This window comes from Oreochromis niloticus, linkage group LG10 (assembly GCF_001858045.2).
Source record: "Oreochromis niloticus isolate F11D_XX linkage group LG10, O_niloticus_UMD_NMBU, whole genome shotgun sequence".
NCBI classification, from domain to species: domain Eukaryota; kingdom Metazoa; phylum Chordata; class Actinopteri; order Cichliformes; family Cichlidae; genus Oreochromis; species Oreochromis niloticus.
In genome coordinates this window covers 10,454,970-10,474,511 of record NC_031975.2, presented here as the reverse complement: position 1 = coordinate 10,474,511, position 19,542 = coordinate 10,454,970, and the positions used below count along the sequence as shown (strand labels likewise).

General features: G+C 39.9%; 1 protein-coding gene across 2 annotated transcripts; it reads left to right on the top strand.

The window, feature by feature from the left end:
- Positions 1-2,201: 2,201 nt before the first annotated feature.
- Positions 2,202-17,890, top strand: pls3 (plastin 3 (T isoform)). 2 transcript variants are annotated; one of them, XM_003456794.5, is made up of 16 exons: positions 2,202-2,327; positions 8,446-8,550; positions 8,637-8,788; positions 10,421-10,550; positions 10,777-10,909; positions 11,918-11,999; positions 12,104-12,269; positions 12,361-12,503; positions 13,260-13,355; positions 13,461-13,656; positions 14,000-14,078; positions 14,187-14,304; positions 14,385-14,515; positions 16,248-16,371; positions 16,533-16,657; positions 16,756-17,890. In XM_003456794.5, exons 2-16 carry the CDS (start codon positions 8,490-8,492, stop codon positions 16,886-16,888), a joined length of 1,869 nt encoding a protein of 622 aa, XP_003456842.1. In that variant the 5' UTR covers positions 2,202-2,327; positions 8,446-8,489; the 3' UTR covers positions 16,889-17,890. The 2 variants fall into 2 exon arrangements, with proteins under 2 accessions (XP_003456842.1, XP_019219393.1); XM_019363848.2 differs by lacking the exon at positions 2,202-2,327 and adding an exon at positions 5,966-6,081.
- The last annotated feature ends 1,652 nt before the right edge of the window (positions 17,891-19,542 follow it).

The following is a 19,542-nucleotide window of genomic DNA, read 5'->3' as shown; positions in this document are numbered from 1 at the left end:
TACGGTTATTCTACGGCATGGTTTCTCCCTTTGGGATCAGGGTCCAGCCCCCCTTCCCTCCAAACCCACCTAAGGGAAGTTGAATTGGATGAGCGTAAGAAATTGTATGAATGGATGGAAGGATTTAAGTGAATTTAAGTGAGTAATGCTCATTTTCAGCCATTTTTAAATTACTCTCCAGCTCATGTTTTTCAGTTTTGTAACAAAAAGGTATTAAATCTTCCTATAGGGTGTAGTCTGTCTGTCTATCTGTCTGTCTGTGGTTGCCCCCCCAAACAAAAAAGCCAAAGAATGTATTTTAGATTTAAGTCAGAACAATTCTATGTTTTTATTTTACTTTCCTGAAAATAGTTCAATAGTTCCTGCAATTTCTGTCATTTGTTGGACAACTCTATAATACACATCAAAGCCAGATCATATATATGATGATATGTTTTAAGGGACAACAACAGCACTACCCCTGAAGGTCATTTCTCTGTACTCCACACTTTATGAAAGGAGAAACTTAATTTATGACTTTGCTGAAAGTTGCTGAAAGCATGCCTTATATTTTTAACACAGCTGTAAATGTCTTTTAAAAAACATCATGATGGGATTCCAGAGCTGTAAAACTTGTGTGAGCCTTCTGGTTTTTATGTACCTGTTTGCTTCAACAACAGGTCTTTCTTGTTATTTAACACGTAAGTGGCATAACATTTACATGTTAACTTCCCTGTTAGTATTCTGAGTAGTCTATGTAGTCTGTAAAATACCAGTAAAATGCCTAGTGCCCCCACAGTCCCATTTTATTACACTGTCTGTCCCACATATTTTTCAAATTACAGATCACATCTGCTTCTGATCCACTCACACCATTCCTTTCCACCTGAAGACAGTAGGTAAAATAAAGCATGGAAAATATTTAAATTTCATATTACTTGTTATTTTTCTGAAAATTGTTAAATCTTTTTTCATTGTTATCTTAATGACAGAGGACAGCTGACATAGGTGCTACAGTACCAACCAGCGTTTAACTCTTTCCACCATACAGATTCAATTTGACAACCTCCAAATGATGAGTTTTGATGCCTCAGTATTTATTTGGTTTAAAGACCATCGGAACACGTTCTAGGCTTTTTTGAAGGTTATCCCTAGTAATCTATGCAGGAAGAGAATGTGGTCACTAACCTCTGATCCTCAATTCAGAAAAGAGAAATAAGGTTTACCCCTAGGTCCAAGGGGAAAAGAGTTAAGTGTGCAGCACATTTGAAGGTTTTCACCTGTCATATAATGTTGTTTTGTATTCATTGTGAAAACCTCACCTTAAAGAGCAACAATGACTTGGAAAACCACGCTGGTGGCAGTGGTTTAGACAGCAGACCAAATGTTTTTTTAATTATAAGGTCAACAGTTTTATTTCATTATTTGTCTTCTATGAATTATGGATTCAGCTTGTAAATTTATTAGTGTTGTACACATAATAACTGTAGGTGTCTGTAAAGGTTCTCAGTCATCCAAGTCACGGTAATGTTTGGAGCTTGGAAAGAAAAGTGACTGGATTTTTAAGTTCTAAGAGCAAATGGTGGAGATTCCAAGTTTTTAAGTCCTATTAGGAGTGTCCCTTAAGAGGGTTGTTGACCCACTATTGAACATCTGCCTAATCACACGAGCCAAGGTGTGAAAACAGGTGTGGGTCACTATCAGCCGAGATTTCAGGTGAACCCATTGTGAGACCTTGCCCAACGCTATTGTGTGACTTACTGCAATCAAATGACCTAAGATGTGAGTAGGCGATAATGAGTCTGGGAGGGGCTGATAGAAAATCTGGTACACTCACCATTTGCTCTTAGAAGGCTCTCAGATGAGAGGTGAGTACAGATGCTTTTCTTTCCAAGCTCCTTAGAAAGTGTAGGTAAATCAAAATACAAGAAAAACTCCCCACAATTTAAATAGAAAGGGAAAACATAGTTAGGTATACTTTGAAAACATTTTATGAGTAGTTAAAAATACTACATTTTCAACTGAAAATATTGCTGAACATATACAAATATATTTGTGCACATGAGATATGACATGCCTATAAAGAACGTAATTGATTTTATTATTTCTATAATTGTTCTAATAAATTAAGTTAAGTAATAAAAAAAAGTTTAATACAAAAAGACTTTTCACTGATGTATTTTATTTCAGTTTACATTTTTGGCATAGATAACCCTCCATAGCCACACACCGCCTGTTTGGTGACGTCACGAAGGGCGGGCGAGCATTCCTGCTGTCTACTTTTGTCTCTACGTGGAGGAGGCAGGACTGCAAACTGGACGCTGTCTGGAATTTAAGGCGCACCAACAGTAAGTACCAATTTCCTGACAACTTCTAGACCAGCACCTACTTACAGATAGAGTTTATATCAGTTTTGTTTATCAAAACAACATCCTTTGTCCCAAGCTTTCTTCCCTGTTATCCTCTGTTTGTAGGGATGGGTTTGCTGGAGTACGCAGGGGTAGTTTCCTGCCTATGAAACTTACATGTCTGTCGCTAGCCGGCTAGCTCTAGCTACACCTTGAGTGTAACCCGTTCATCCTCACGGAGCTGAACGAGTCTGAAAATGTTGAAATATTGCACTCTTTCACTCCTTAATTATGACCACATAACTTTTGGAAAAAGTAACTACTCCTGAAAGACGTAGTATACATATACTAGTTTCATTGTGTAACTATGCATTGCATTTATACACGAGGATCGCATATTTATTTATTTTTTATTTTTGTAGATGCAGGCTATTTAATATTTTTTGAATATGGGAAAAGTCAAGTTAGACAGAAGCAGGTTTGTTCCTTCATCACACCGCCTCTCACCGGAGGAAGTATAGGTGGAGCCTGCACTATTTCTTTTAAGTTTTCTTTTTAATCTTCCCGCTTCACCAAGTTAGCATATAAAAGCCACATACCAGAAAACAATATCACAAAGAGTCTGTAAATAAATGTTGTGTAACACATCTCTCTGCTCAGTGTTCTTTACTTTGCTGAATGTTTCTCCTCTCTGTGTGTGTGTGTCTGTTTGTGGGTTATTTTTTGCAAAGGTCTCACTCTTTGCCAATGAACTGTAAACGTCTATGACTCCTTTGCACTCACTGTGCAAGAGTTAGCGTAGCTGATCCTTGAAAAAGCATTGTTTTCATATGGTCTGTGCTGGTAAGCCTGACTAATGTTTCCACACCAAAATAAGACAGCTTGCTTATGCACAAAGTGGCTTTTTGTCTGTGTCTGTGTGTGTTGAACAGTGGTCTATGTAAACTTGTTTACTGCCTTGAGCGATTTACCAGATTTTTCCTGGAGCCCATCTGGAGCTGCAGCGCTCACTTACATCTGGGATTCCAATCCTGGATCACTGTTAGGACACGGCTGAGCGGCAAGGTCGGCTGATAATGTCAGAGAAGCCCGTATTTTAACTTCATAAATGTTGTGACTTTGAACATAAAGCGTGTTGTGAATACAGGGTCTGGCCTTCCCTAAAATCTTGTTTCACTTGTATGGCAGGATATGAGGATGCAGGAGACAAGAGGTGTTTAATTCATAAACATGATTCATACATTGTTGGCTGTGCTCGTATTGTCAGCACCAGTGAATGTGATGATTGCATTTCCTTTGTGGGGAAAGAAAAAATGCTGGATGTCATTTTGACTGTAACCTGACTGGTGTGGTTAGATTGCCCATGAATGTACTGGTATGTAGACTATGCTCCACAAAATAGCTGAGGTAAAGTGTAATTTTCCCTTGCTCATGCTGTGGAAGTATAAGAGCGCCTACTGTATGTGTTATTTAAAAGCACAGACATTACATGTGCGCGCTGCTGTCTCTCAAACCAGACCTTGGAGATGGTGGATGGGTGGTGTATCTTTAAAAAAACCTTGTGCTTCCAGCCGGGCTCACACCTGTGCGAGTGAACAGGTTTTCCCACTTTTTTGCACCATCAGGATCTATGGGAACGGTCACTTGTTCTGTAAGTCAGTAAAAGTGATCAGGTTACTCTTTAGCTGCACTTCTTTCTTTATTCAGAAACTTTCTTTTTTTATTGCACATGCTGATGGATGTTTCTGAACATTAAAACAATTAAAACAATGCATTGCTATGCTAGAATGCCGAGTCATTTTAAATAAATCATGTGCCAACTTTAATTAATACTACAGCAAATGCACCAGAGAATATTAATGCAATGAGTCATTAATGTTTTCCATTTTTTAAAGGCCCCAGCTTATTAACGTGGTTTTTGAAGCAATCGGATGCAATGTCAGTGGTATTTTTTACGGTTGCTGTGCCTTTTGTAGTACTGTGAATGTGCCATGCCTATAAAGGATAATGGTATTCAAGGCTTTTGTTGAATAATAGCATAGGTGTAGGTGTGGCTGCTTACCTGTAGGAGTAACAAGCTAACCCAGCTGATTCGGCAGCACCTCTGTCTGTATGGACTCCCGTACTAACCCCTTTTAGACTTCCTTCATCATTTAGTAAAGCTACATGCTTTCATTTGGCCAACAGTGGTACGCTATAGAGAGCAGATTGTAAAGGCTAGGTGGTTGCTGTCATTTCATTTGAATGTTTCCATGATGATTCACTCCATGGCCTGGCTTTTAAGGCTTTTATAATACCACTTTAACCCAGCCCAGGGTGTTACACTCGCAGCTGTACATGATGTCAAAGTAGAGTAAACTCCGCAAACAATTTGTTGTCATCACTTCCCTCCTTACCTGTCAGTACTGCCATGCTTATCTCGTCCCAGCAGCCTGAACAGGAAATAAAGGGCTGGCCCTACAGACTGGCTTTCTGCTCATGAGTCAGTTAGCTTCACATCTGCACAAGATTGTGAGTAAAAAAAAAAAACTAAAAAAAACGCCCCGTGTTCTTGCAGACCGTGTTGGGTGTGTGCTTATTGAACTTAACCACATTTGGGAAGGGTGCCCAATCTATTTGTGTGCCTCACATTTCCCACGTAACTGTGGATGAAACACTGGTGGGGCGGGGTGTGTCGCCTCAGCTCTGCACATTTAATTCAGCCATGTGGGAGCAGCCCTCGGCTTTAAATTGAGTGAAAGATTCATCAAAGGCGATTGTAAATGGCGTCAATGTGCTGTTTTTGGCTCAACAATTAAAGCCACTGCTGGGAAAGAAGTGTGTGTGTGTCCATTTGTGTGTGTGTATTTGTGATATCCAGTTGTAAAATGAGCTAGGAACCGAGAGAGCTTCTTGAACGGAGTGGGGTTAGACGTCTTAAAGCCTACAAAACAAGTCCAGTTATGCTTGTTTTGCTGCTGCTGGGTATCACATGACTAGCATGACTGCAGATCTGTACAGATGAGCATTTGTTTCAGTCCAGCTTAATTTCAGCTGGAGCTACCAAATGTTGCATTTTAGGATATTTATTTTGGTTGTTTGGTTGTTTTTTTTAATTGGTGAAAAGTATATAGCTATGGCACTCCTGTGTCATCCTCTTTGTACTATAGCCAAAGACTGACCTCTTAATAATGTGCTCTATCAGAGGTATTGATGTGCTTTTAGGCAGACATCCATTTAGGAGGCTGATGTTGCTTTCAATGTTAAAGCACAGGATCTTTTAGAATTTATTTATTTTTTTGTAGTTTTTTTTCAGCGCACCACACACACACACACACACACACGCAAACACATGTGCAGCTGTCAAAGAGCACAACCGTCTTTGGAAACCAGCCGCTCTGAACTCTACTCTCTAGTGTAACACAAGATTTATGGACACAGCTTTGCTACGGTGATTACAAACACTCTATTCTTCCGTGCATCTCACATTTGTCCATTGCCATCTGTGCCCTTGCTCCACGTACTCGTGCCCTTCTTCTGTTGTCACTCCGCCTCCTGTTGAGGGTGTGACAAGTGAGCGAGTGAGGTAATGTTTGTGGGCCCTTCTTGCAGCAGGCCTGACTCAACCGGCCACATTTCACATCCTTTTTGGAGAAAAGTTAAATATAGCAGTGCTGGAATTGGCATTTTCCTAATAGTTGAGTGGGGAGTTTGTGCTCGGCCTGATTTGAGGTTGCTTTGTTGAAGGAAAACACACTCGTCTCTCTGATTTATGGTAAGTCTTTTAAAATGATTTGTGTTTGTGATGTGGCTCATTAAAGTGACAAATCCCTTACCATCACCTAGTTTTCGAAATTATGTAATTTTGTCTGAAGGACTTTTTTGGGCAAGTCTTTCTTGTTTTTGCAGGGCTGTGTGTTTTTAATTTGTCACTTTGTTTTATATCTATAGCTTTATGGGAACTGCATCACGTCTCTGATGCCTTGTGGCTACTGATGAGTCACCTTTCGTGACTATTAATAGCGGATGCAAACTTTGGTTCACTGTCTGCTCAGCTGTCTGGGATGCTGCTGAGGGTAGAAAGATGGCTCAGTTCACTCAGAGACGTTCAGGCACAAATTCCACTATTCATTCTGCTATTTTTATATGTTTTGTTGGGGAAACCAGGCGTTGCCTTGCCCAGGGTTTCTGACAAATGTGATGATCGCACATCTGTAGCTTTAAGTCTGGGAGGAAGAAGGGAGCACTTTTCTATCTGGAAAAATCTTTGCTCTTTTGTTAACCACTTTTTGTTTTCTCAACCCTCGTGTTGGAGAGGAATGCCATCATACCAGTTTAGCCTTGGAGAGCGAGGGAGCTCACCTCTCTGTAAGTGGAGCTCACTCAGTCCAGGCCTCCTGCATTCCTTTGCAGCTACTGAACAGGAAGGGGGTGCTGACAGAAATTCCTTATTTTCAGTGCCTTTTTTTCCCAATAGTTCCTTTGCCTCAGAGGAGAATGGGAAGCAGTGGTTTTTGTCAAGCAAAGTAGCTCTCGAGACAGATTCTCACTGACTCGTGGTCGATCTGTGACTTGAGTAGTTAACCTTTGAACCAGACGAACCTGACGGGTCATGTTTCATTTGCTCTGGCTGTTTAAACAGATTTCCATCTGGCCTTGCCTGTGGCGTGCCACTCGCTAACGTTCATCTAATATTCGATGGGTTTGAGCTAACCTATCAGCACACTGCAGTCTCTTTTCTTCTTTTTTTATCTCTATGAAACAGCCATGGGTTTGAATATGCAGGAACTGTAGACAAGGGTTAAGCGTTTGGTGTTCCTGTTCCTGTTCAAAAAGTTCCACTTTTTGCTCAAATAATATTGACCAGTGCTATTGAGTGGGATTTGGGTGCATGCAGGTAAACAGAAATAGGTGGTTAGAACCACCAGCTTTCACCTGACAATAATTCATATTTATAATTATTAGTAAATTTGAACGGGATATCTGATGACCTACCACAAAACATAAACCATAGACCCAAGAGACTTTATGGTCTTCCTTAAAGTTAGCTACACAATTCAAATGCCTTGTGTAGCTGTTTGGCTACACAGAAAGAGGAGATTGCAGGAATTGAGCCAATGTGGAGGTCATAGAAACATGCTCATTGTCCAAAAAAGCAAACAGTGTGTAGCTTGACAGCTGCTGTGCTATCTGTTAATCAAATGTTGATTGGTTGAAAAGTCACCTTGAACAGGAATGGGAGTGATAGAGTTCACCACAAAGAGGAAGAGGTTAAAAATGAATAAATAAATTGGCGAAAAGCAGACACAGGACAGTTCGCCCTCTTGTTTTCACTTCACTACAAACAGTTCTTTGTGTGGTTTGACTCCTGTGTGCACTGTAGCAGGTGCTAAGCTAAGGTCAACTGTCCCTGTCATGGGCACTGCTATGTGTGATTGTGCAGAGCTCATCACAGGTGCTTAAGTCATGTAGTGATTGGCACTGGAATCCCAGATTGCACATTTTGCTCATTGTTTGTAGGTCAATCCATTTAATTTCAGATGCATTTTGGTGATAACACCCCACAAATTTTTCACATTTGCACGTTTGTCTAGAGATCCCTGGCTTTTGAGTCTTTCCAACTGCTTGAGTCTTTTGAGTCTATTTCAAACTCCATGCACAGTCGTAACCACTTTTTTATTGCAGCTGTCAGTAAAAAGTTTTAACTTGCTTTGTCGATTTGATTTGTAGTATAGGCATACAATAAAAATAAAACATTGTAGTTAAAAAAATCTATATTTTACAAGATGCTCAGTATAGTATAGTATAGTAACTCAAGAGTAATCATTTAGTCAACCAAAGGCTGCTCACATCTTGACTCATCTAGTAGTTTCATTGGAAAATGGGCTTGCTGCTATACAATAAAACTAACAGGATGTGACTTTGATTAAGGAAAAGATAAAGCGATAGGTAAATTAAGCTATTTTAGGCCTGACAGAAAATAAAAGGTTCACTTATCTGCTGTGTGTCGATGCCACTCCCTTTGCTGGTTGAATGCATAGAAAGTGACAGCAGTCTGGGTGAGTTTTGCACGAGTGATAAAGATGCTGTTTGCCTCCCAAACTATTTTTAAGATGTTGTGACTCTGCTCTCTCCACAGTCACACCTTTCTTTGACTGACCACCTCAGGTCAATCTCAGAAAAATGTCTGCAAAGCTAACACAAGAAGAAAGGGAGGAGATAAGACAGATATTTGAAAGTTACGGTGAGTAAAAGTCATGTTTCTTTTTATTGCAGTCATTGTTCCTGCTGGTGTAACCATATCTGATGATTCTTTCTGTGTTTTTATAGATAAGAACGGAGATGGGAATATCTCTAAACAAGAGCTTGGTGACCTTCTTAAAGACATCGGCCATCCGCTGCCAGGATTCAGGCTTCGAGAGCTCATCCAGAAGCTCGATACGGACAATGATGAAAAGCTAAACTTTAACGAGTTTACCTCGGTACGTTCTGAGCAGACCTGATGACTTTTCACCTTTTTTTGGGGGGGGGGTGTAAATTTGTATCTCCATCTGAGAATAACTACATGAACAGCAGAGCTGAGAAGCATCCACATGCCACAAATGCATACAAGCATACAAGCATACTGCAGGAATGTGAAAGTGATGGTATGAAAGTGAAATAAACTGAAGAAACAATTAATCCTTCACAGGAGCAATGTCTAATTGCTCCTGTCTAATTTAGAACAAGGCAGTTCAAAGACACTGACATAGTGTGATGTATACAAGAGAATCACTTTTTCTTTGGATATAAACTCACAGAAAAGGCCCTGTTGCTCTTTGGCCATCACATTTTTTACAATTGAGCCTTCCCAACATCTAGTCTGGCACAAGTCTGATTGATTAGGTTTTTTTTTTATGGTACTGCAAAGCTGGGATCTGCAATCCAGCACTGTCCATGTATAGATAATAATGACATGTATAGACATACATGTCATTATGTGAGAAAGATGAAAAAAAAAATGAGCAAAAGTGGCTGAAAGTATTAATAGCCTCCACAAAGCTGCTATTGTGTTGTTGCGGTTCACCTACTCTGAATAGGAAGTGCAAGCTAGCATCCTGTGCCCTTCTGCTAGTTTGCCCAGCAGCTCATTGTGGTCACACCGACAGCTGTGGAGGCGAGGTCACTGATGAAGCTCTGATAACTCCGGCTGCAGGAAGTATCACATACATTGCTACTGAATACATATTGTCAAAGCAGCTTGGTTTCAGTTCTCTCCCATGTTGCGATTTACTGATAAGATACGCTGCATAGGAAGAACTGTCACCACATATTGCTCCCATTATTATTATTAAATGACGTTTAAATATGTGGGTGTTTAATTTGGAGGATAATAAATGCTGTAGCTGTTTCTGTCATGATCTCATCAACCCGAGGCCACCCTCGACCTTTAAAGCTTGTTGATGCTGTCAAAGCCTCAGCTACTAGCCTAGATACTCACCATATCTTCTTAGCTCTGTAGCCAGCAGGTTGGGTTATGTTTTTGTGCCACTGAGGAGAAATTCCAGCAGATCTCCTGTGTCTGCCGAGCGACCTGAGCTGCCACGGTGGCTCACAGGAGAAGATGGTTGAGACTTTTTGCACAGAAGTATGACTTAATACAGATTGTTTGCTTCATTGATTCTGATTCATTGATTAGTTTCATTGATTAAAAAAAAATTCAAAAATGGTCCAAACCCTTCCAAATGATTTCTGATTCAAAATAAAATTAAAATGCTGAATTACAAATGAAATTGCCAGAATAATCATATTATAAATAACATGAAGCTGATCTGAACATGATCTTTAGTAAATTTGCCCGGATACTCATACAGTAGTTTGACATGCCTGTTTAATCAAATGTAATTCAAAGGAAGTGTCTTTCAGTCATTGGTCTGTTATCCTGAGTCAGTCATTGTAGGTACTGGTAAGTGATGGTGTCTTATCTAATCCAATTCTCATAAATTAGGATTATTTCCACCACTTTTTTTGAGATTTCTACGACATAATCCCAAATCAGTGTCTTTAAATGCAACACAAACATGCCATAGCCTTCAGCCTTCGTCATTTCTAACCATTCTTTGCTGTTATTTTAGATTGTTGATGAACTGAAGGCCGGCCAGATATCCAAGTCTTTCCGCAAGGCCATCAACAGAAAGGAAGGCATCCTAGCTATTGGAGGGACGTCTGAGCTGTCAAGTGAAGGCACACAACATTCGTTCTCTGGTACGTCAGAGATTCCTGATCTCATTGGCACTGTTTGCTGCCAGTGTTTGTCATGAGCTGTTGACTTTGTACCCTCTGCAGTTCACTTGCAGGCGCTTCATTTAACACTGAAGTAATCTACATTAGACAATGTGACCTAGTGAAATTAGTGGATATAAGCAGCCCACTCACCTTACCGTGTTGGTGTTTGGATTTTAACTTTGCCTGTGTGTGTTTGTCCTCATAGAGGAGGAGCGATATGCCTTTGTGAACTGGATCAACACCGCTCTGGAAAAAGACCCTGACTGCCAACATGTTCTGCCCATGGATCCCAACACAAACGCCCTCTTCACATGTGTTGGAGACGGTATCGTACTCTGGTGGGTGCTCCTGTTACTGTCCCTCACTGAGCTCTAACACTGCTTTAAAGGTTGTTCATATTAAAAATATGAGTTTTTATATCAACATCGAGAGGTCTAAAGAGATCACGTTGTCTGTGCCTGAATTGCAGCTGGACTGGTCAAAGCTCAAAATGATGCTTCGCTGTTTGAATTGGCTACTTTTAAAATCTGTTTGAGGTGCCAGTGTGGCTCCCTGGGTTGAGCAGGCGACCCTGTCACCATGAAGCTAATGCAGCATGCCCAGGCTTGAAGCCACTGGGCCTCGGAGTGCTGCTCTATCCCTGTAAAGCCTAAAAAAATCCCAAAACATATATTTAAAAAAAAAGAAAGAAAAAACAATACACACACACACACACACACACACACACACACACACACACACACACACATTTGCTTCTGAGTTGGACCTTTGTTCAAATTAATATCCACCTTTCACACCCTTCATTTGCATTTTTGTGGCCAGGCAAACAAAAGCTATGATTTTGTTTATTACATGCTGAATTATTTGTTTTTGATACTGTACAATGAGTGAATGAAAATCTGTTTAAACATAAATTAGTTTTACATTAACTCAAGCTCATTTTATAAGACTGAAAAAATATATGGTTACTTTTACTTAAGTGTTTTTGACACCAATGGCTCTGAAGTAATAAAGTAACAGTACTTCAAGTTAAACATATTTCTGACACAGCTAATTAAGTTGCAGCATAAAAGGATATTGTTAGTTTGTCTTTAAGTGTTAAATCAGAATTAAGGTTATGTTGCTACAATATAAAAGCAAGAATAAGTTAAACAATACGTGTTTGAATTTATGTTAGAGTTGAAAAAAGTGCCACAAATTTAGATAAGTTAGATATTTACCCCCAAGTTGCTTAATATTCACAAACACAGATGCTTTAAAGACGATAAACATTTGGATTTCTGTCTCCTTAACAACATGCATCAGACATGTTAATGTTTGTTGTGTTTTTTTCTCTCTTTGCACAGCAAAATGATCAACCTGTCAGTGCCTGACACGATTGATGAGAGGACCATAAATAAGAAGAAGCTGACTCCTTTCACAATACAGGTCAGTCAGTTTTTTCTTATGGTGCTTTTTTTCCTCCTCACATTTTTTAGCAATTTTTGTTTGTTTGTTTGTTTGTTTTTTAACTGTTAATTTGTGCCTTACAGGAGAATCTTAACCTGGCCCTGAACTCTGCTTCAGCTATTGGGTGCCATGTGGTGAACATCGGTGCTTTAGACCTGAGAGAAGGGAAGCCCCATCTGGTGTTGGGCCTGCTGTGGCAGATCATCAAGATCGGTCTCTTTGCTGACATTGAGCTCAGCAGAAATGAAGGTACAGGGCATTAAATAACATGCGCTTCAGTCCTGTTGTTCCCCCGGTCTGTTTTCAAGCAGCTTAAGTGATGATTAATGCTCCTGAACAGCACTGGCGGCATTGCTGAGGGATGGGGAAACTCTCGAGGACCTGATGAAGCTGTCACCAGAAGAACTGCTGTTACGCTGGGCAAACTTTCACCTGGAAAATGCTGGCCAGAAGAAGATCAACAACTTCAGCTCTGACATTAAAGTGAGTATACTCACTGGCACTGAATCCAGTTGTTGCATCTAAATAGTAGATGCAGAGAGAGGGACACTAAACAAAACTTTAGAACATAATATTACAGGTTTAATGTGGCTTTTAAGGTTCTTCACGGGGCTTTTTAAATCCATTTTTGAGTTGTTTTTCACTCCGGTAATAACTACGTCTACCAACACAGGCGTCTGTCAGCCCACCTGGACAGGTAGCACATGTTTGTGTTTGTACAAACTCACCCAAATATCCACTTATCTTTTCCAAAAATAGGAATGAGTGGGTAGTGTCTCAGGCTTAGCTGTGTATGTAGGGATTAAGAAAAAGACACAGTCTTTCTGTGGCAACATGCATTTTAGTAAGGTAATTCAGGTGAAAGGTACCAGGCGTTACGTCAGATGTACAGCATTTGTTAACTATTATACAGGCACTGTCATATTATTTCATAAATGAAGCAGGAAAGTATACAGTTATGCCCCTGTATGCGTATGTATTTTTATCAAGCTCTGCATTTGTTTTTTTGTTTCTGATTAATTCTCATTATTTCAACATTTAGCGATGTGATCCTCTAAAATACACTTCTAAAGTTCAGTTTTTGTCCCAGTTGAAGTTGTTCTCAAATTATATCAAGTTTATTATCACCTTTCCCAGAGTGAAGCTGCCTTCAATAAGACTAAAATGAGTGTAGGTTTTGTTGTTTGTCCAATAGCAGGAACCTAAATTTTCTTTGTTTGTTTGCTTTCCTTTATTCAGGATTCAAGAGCCTATTTCCACCTTCTGAATCAAATCTCTCCAAAAGGCACAGATGAGGATAAGCCACGCATAGACATCAACATGGCAGGAATCAATGTAAGCACTCTGACAGTCAGCACTCACAGCTGAGCATCTCCAACACATGCCAGCAGCTGTACAGGGCCTCTGACTCAAGTGTGTGTGTGTGTGTGTGTTGTTCAGGAGAAAGACGACATGAAGAGGGCGGATGCCATGCTGCTGCAGGCTGACAGACTCGGCTGTCGGCAGTTTGTCACCCCAGCTGACGTTGTCAGTGGAAACCCCAAACTCAACCTTGCTTTCGTGGCCAATCTGTTTAATAAATATCCAGCACTGACCAAACCTGAGAATGAGGATATTGACTGGGGACTGTTGGAAGGTGGGTTATCAAGACGTTCAGAGGTGGTAATCAAATGTAAGCTAAATTGGAAGATACAAGAGGCCCCAGGGATCTGTAGTATTTCTCTGTTACTGTTATTTATGGGTAAATGAGTAAAACAAAAAGTTTGATACAGTCAGGAACCATCTTTGATGGAAAAGCAGAAAATTAACATGAGAAATCTCCAAAATTAATTTTTTAAAATCTGCTTGAAAGAATCTAGCTGACAACATGGTTGTATTTAGATTTCTCCAGATGGTCAGAGCATCTGCCTAACACAAACATAAACATGTAAGTTATAGCTAACAAAGTCCTTTAAGACTCACAATCCTGTACTGTCCAGGTGAGACGAGAGAAGAGAGGACGTTCCGAAACTGGATGAACTCCCTGGGAGTGAACCCACATGTGAATCACCTGTATGGGTCAGTAAACTTCCTGGCATCTGAAACAAAAAATCAGTGGGATACTAGCTTCTTCTTTTTGTCTTCTTTAATGTTTATTATTAATTACAATGCTCACTATTCTTACAGAGACCTACAGGACGCCCTGGTCATCCTTCAGCTCTATGATAAGATTAAAGTGCCGGTTGACTGGAACAACAAGGTCAACAAGCCACCATACCCCAAACTGGGAACCAACATGAAAAAGGTAGACCTAATGGCCTTATTCTTTTAGATTTAAGAAGAAACATGTTGGCTTTCTCCAACTGTTTAATTTATATTTTCCAGCTGGAGAATTGTAACTATGCAGTGGAACTGGGCAAAACGGCCAAGTTCTCCCTCGTTGGCATCGGCGGGCAGGACCTGAATGATGGCAATGCTACCTTGACTCTAGCACTGGTGTGGCAGTTGATGAGAAGGTACAAAAAACACAACACAGTCTGATTTCAGGAATAGAATCAAGTAGAAAGTTCCTCCTTCCTTTTGTTTTTGGGTTTCTGCTTTTCTTGTAGCCAACAAGATAAGGAAAAGGTTTACAGCCTGGCGTGCTGAGCATGCATAGCACATTTCTGTGTCTAGCTGACTTATTTTTAAACACTTAAAAAATATAAAAGAGCAAATTTTCTGAATTATTTACATTCTACAGTAACACAGATTGCAAACTTTGGTTTTTAAGCCTTAAGTGGCATCAACAACCTTTATAAGTCATATGTAGTACACATAGTATATGTAGTACATTAAATAATAAAGTTATGTACCATGATATTTTAAAGGGACCTCTTATCCCCATTTACAGCATTTGGGAACCATTGGTCGCTAGGGAAAAATGAGTATTTGACTGGCTGCAAGAGGTTTCTGGAGGTTGCTGGAAGTCACTGTGAAATTGATCACTATGCCCCAGTCATACAGTCATTGACCCCATGGTAACCATCAGTCACTAAGGAAAAATGCTCATTCCACAATCGGTTGCCAGTGTTTGCTGGAGGTTGCTTGATGAACTTGGTCAGAGCTTGCGTAGATGTGTGCAGATAAGGTGGTGTCTTCATGCAAACTATTGGCGACCACAACAATCTGCAAGCGCCCAAAGCAGATCACAAAGAGGCGCTCTTTGTGACTGACTTCACCCGGTAACAGCCGGCAACCAATCGAGGAATACACATTTTTCCCAAGCAACTGTAGGCTACCAGGGGTTCACTGACTGGCCTGTGTGACTGAGGCCTAACCAAAATTTTTCTTTTTTTTCCTTCTGATCAGCTATCCCACATAATCATAAGGTTTGAACAATGGGTGGCCTGGGCTTCTGGGCTCTAGAGCAGAAAAAATAGTCTAAAAGAGACCAATTAAGAAGCCTGAGGTTTAGCTCACAGGGGATTACATGTGTATTAAGCTAATGTCATCATTTGAAACCTTGGTTATGTTTAATATGGGCATCCACCAGCTTAAGAGTGCATGTATGATAACAAAAATAGTATAAAAGCACTTCAGAATCAATAGTGACAAATGAAATGTAAATGTAAAAGTTAATATACTTGTGGGAGAAACGTTTCGTCACTCATCCAAGTGACTTCTTCAGTCTCAGCTGACTGCAGGTTTCCCCAAACCTTATATGTCATGGGAATTTGCATAATTATGATTAAGGAACTGACCTCACAGCCCATTGTTCTTTCAGTGGGCTGGTTTCAGTCATTATGCAAATGTACTGTTTATAAGGTTTGGGGAAACCTGCAGTCAGCTGAGACTGAAGAAGTCACTTGGATGAGTGACGAAACGTTTCTCCCACAAAACGCTACGTCCAGATGAACAGATTCAACTTTTGGAGATTTACTTTCCTGGATGATTGAGAATGCATCAAGACGTTAATATACTTGTATTAAATTGACAGTCTTCATTTTCAGATTCATTGTGATAGTTCTCTTTATTTGCTGTAATTTTCTTTAAACTGTTTCCACTGTGGAGAGTTGGTAGTTGTAGTTGGCAGCCTCGGCACACAGTGGTGTGTGTGTGCACATTCCTCATATTTGTGATTCATTTCCATAGCCGATTCCAGTGTTAAAGATTCTTCCCTGATGTTTTTGTCTTTGGTCTTTTAGTTAAAAACTGGAGTTCTCTGTTCAGTCCTGTAATAAATATGCTGCCTCTCTACTCTTTCAGATATACGCTGAATGTACTGGAGGACCTTGGTGATGGAGAGAAAGTAAATGATGACATCATTGTACGCTGGGTGAACAAAACATTGGCAGAGGCTGGAAAATCAGCCAAGATTTCAAGTTTTAAGGTAAAGTGACATCTCTACATATGTAAACCAGCCCTCGTCAGCATTGAGCAGTGTAAAAAGATGTAGTCATGTGATTCGGTTGGGGAGGGGTGGGGTCTCATTTTGCTGAGACGGCTCCATGTGTGTGTCGAGCCCTAATCTGTGTGTTATGTGGCGATCAGGACAGGGAGATCAGCAGCAGTTTGGCAGTACTGGAACTCATAGACGCCATCCAGCCTGGCAGCATTGACTATGATCTGATCAAAACTGGCAACCTCTCTGAAGACGACAAGCTGGAGAATGCCAAGTAAGGACAAAAAGAAAGAGAAGCAGCTTTTTGACCATATACTGGTAAGTAGGAGTGACCAGCTTTTATACAACTTACCATGTCTGTGTCCTCCCTAGATATGCCATTTCCATGGCGAGGAAGATTGGAGCCCGCGTCTACGCTCTCCCAGAAGACCTCGTGGAGGTCAAGCCCAAAATGGTGATGACTGTCTTTGCCTGCTTGATGGGTCGGGGGATGAAACGAGTCTAACTAGCTGGAATCATTGTGACAATTACTCATACCCACAGGCCATTAGCATTTTGAGAGAGCTGCCCCATTTGAAGGAATTAAGTTTTTTTTTTCTCGTGTGTCAGAATCATACATTTGCATGTGTCCCTGCATCTTCTGATTAATAGAGGTGTTTTCTGAAGAATAATGTGCTTTCATCTTATTTAAAGTGAGGCTGCAAAACTAAAATTTCTAAAGACTTTGATCATCTTTACAGTTTCAGTATGCAGAACTCTTAACGTGTAAGAATGCTGTTTTGTTTTGTGTTTTTTAAGCGAGCGTGCCTATTTGCAGCTGCAAGGTTGTTTACATATTTTTACTCAGCTTGATAAGTAAATTATAGCCTTGAGTAAGCAAAACACATTCCCAAATACCATAGTTATGAATAAATGCTTGGTAAATGTTTGGGAAGAGGGAGGGGGAATAAAAAGAGAAGAGGCGTTTAAGTGCAGCACATGTCAGACAACCCATTTCCTCTCACTTGATGAAGTAAAATCATGGCCTAAACTGGCATCTTAACTGGCAACATAAACGTCTACATATCCATATACAGAAGCCATAAGGTCTGATCATAGTAAAGACCATGGTGATGTGCTATCTGTATTCTTGTACTCGTCATTTGTTTGTTTATTGGGATCATTATGCGATGTAAATGCTGTTCTTTGGGTGTTTCTGGTCTTAGTTGTATTGGGTTTTTGTTTGTTTTGTTTGTTTTGTTTTTTAAAGTATCTGTTACGTTGGATGAAGAGCAGGCTGACTGGATTCTCCTGGCTTCTGCTGTGCCTTCTTGTCTCAAAGACAACTTGCACTCATGCTTTGAGTTTTTCCTTTCCTTTTGTATTCACTGTTACCAAATATAAATTGCAACTTCATTCCAGGTAGCTTTATGATACTCTATGACAATGGCCAGATTGTATTTGGTCTCGTGTTCATGTCTATTCTGAAGGGCTTTACATGCAACAATAAATATGCCTTGGAAAACCAGTCTTATGTTTGATCGTGGTTATTTCTGAACACAAGTTCATCTTTTAAGCTCTTTCACTTTTCTCTAAAAAATTAAATTTACTATTTTGTTTTCACTTTACAGCATCAGATCAAAGTGGATGCTTTGTGATTGGTTACTTGTAGATCAAAATAAAAATTCAGTTGTATATAGCACTAATTCACAACAACAGTCACTTCAAGGGACTTTATATTGTAAGATAAAGTCCTTACAATATTAGAAAGAAACCTCACACACCTACCTCACTCATCTACACAACCCACTATGAGCAACAGTGGGACTTCTGGTTAGACATTATGTCTCTAAGATTTTTAGGACAGAGTGCAATAAATTCAGTTTTGTGGGGATTTAAAAGCAGAAATTTAGAGGTCATCCTGGCTTCAATGTCTATAAGACATGCCTGTAGTTTACCTAACTGACTTCATGGAAAAATTAAGCTGGGTATCATCTGCATAGCAACAAAAATGTCCTGTTCACTTTCTTGTTAAATACAAATACCTGCACGTCTGAAGGCTAACATGTCTAACCTTGAAGCAGTTGGGCTACAGCAGCAGAAGACCACACAAGGTGCCACTCCTTTCAGCTAAGAACACAAAAACTAAGCCATAATTCTCATCGGCTCACCAAAACTGGAAAATAGAACGATTGGAAAAATGTTGCCTGGTCTCATGAGTCTGGATTTCTGCTGCACCATTCAGAAGGTATAATCAGAATTTGGTGTTATCAATATGAAAGTATGGATTATACCAACAATTTTTTACTTGAAACACTTTGGGCCCCTTAGTACCATCTGAGCATCATTTAAATGCACTGTTAGTGACCATGTCTGTGTCTTTTACATGGTTAATACATCAGTTTATCTGCATAAGGTGAAGTATTAAGTATAATTAATGGTGCAGGATTCATCTTGCTAGAAATGGATCATCTTGGCTCAACAATCATCTTGAAGGGTATGAACAAAAAGTGGTTGGTATGGTTACAAGTAACCATAGAAGAGGATGCATACAAATCTAAAAACACTTGTATGTATCCTGTATGTAATATGTTGAAACTGAGTGTATGACTTTTATCATTTAAACGTCCAAACAGTCTCTGAGTACTTTCAGTGTATTAGAGCCTTTGTTTTGTGAAATCAAATCGATCTATTTTCAGACACAATAAAACGCATACACAATGCAATGCAAATAATCTAGAAGGAAACATTTTTTGCACCGGTGTGTGAGATTTGCAGCAATCAGGAGGAAGTTCTTTGTTTCCAAGCGCCTCTTTCACATCAGATACCTGTTGTTCTTTTTACTGCTTCTCCTTCCTCTTATCTGAGCTTCTGTTAATGTTACTACTGTCATACTTTATGTCCTTCCCCTTTTTTTCACCATAAAATCCCCCACCTGTTTAAAAAAAAACAACCTGTAAAAGGAAAAAAAAAAGCGATTACAGTTTGTGTGTTTACTCATGTCTCTTCACAGTCCATCAACAATCTCGTTGTACAACAGAGATAGCAATGGCAGATTGAAGTTTACTGTTCACTGGGCTGAATCTTAGTCAGATGTAAAGTCCTCTGGGCTTCACTCCCAGTAAGTTTTTCGAGGATCTGATTAAAGCGGAAACTGCCAGGCTCTGTTGGAAAGCTGCA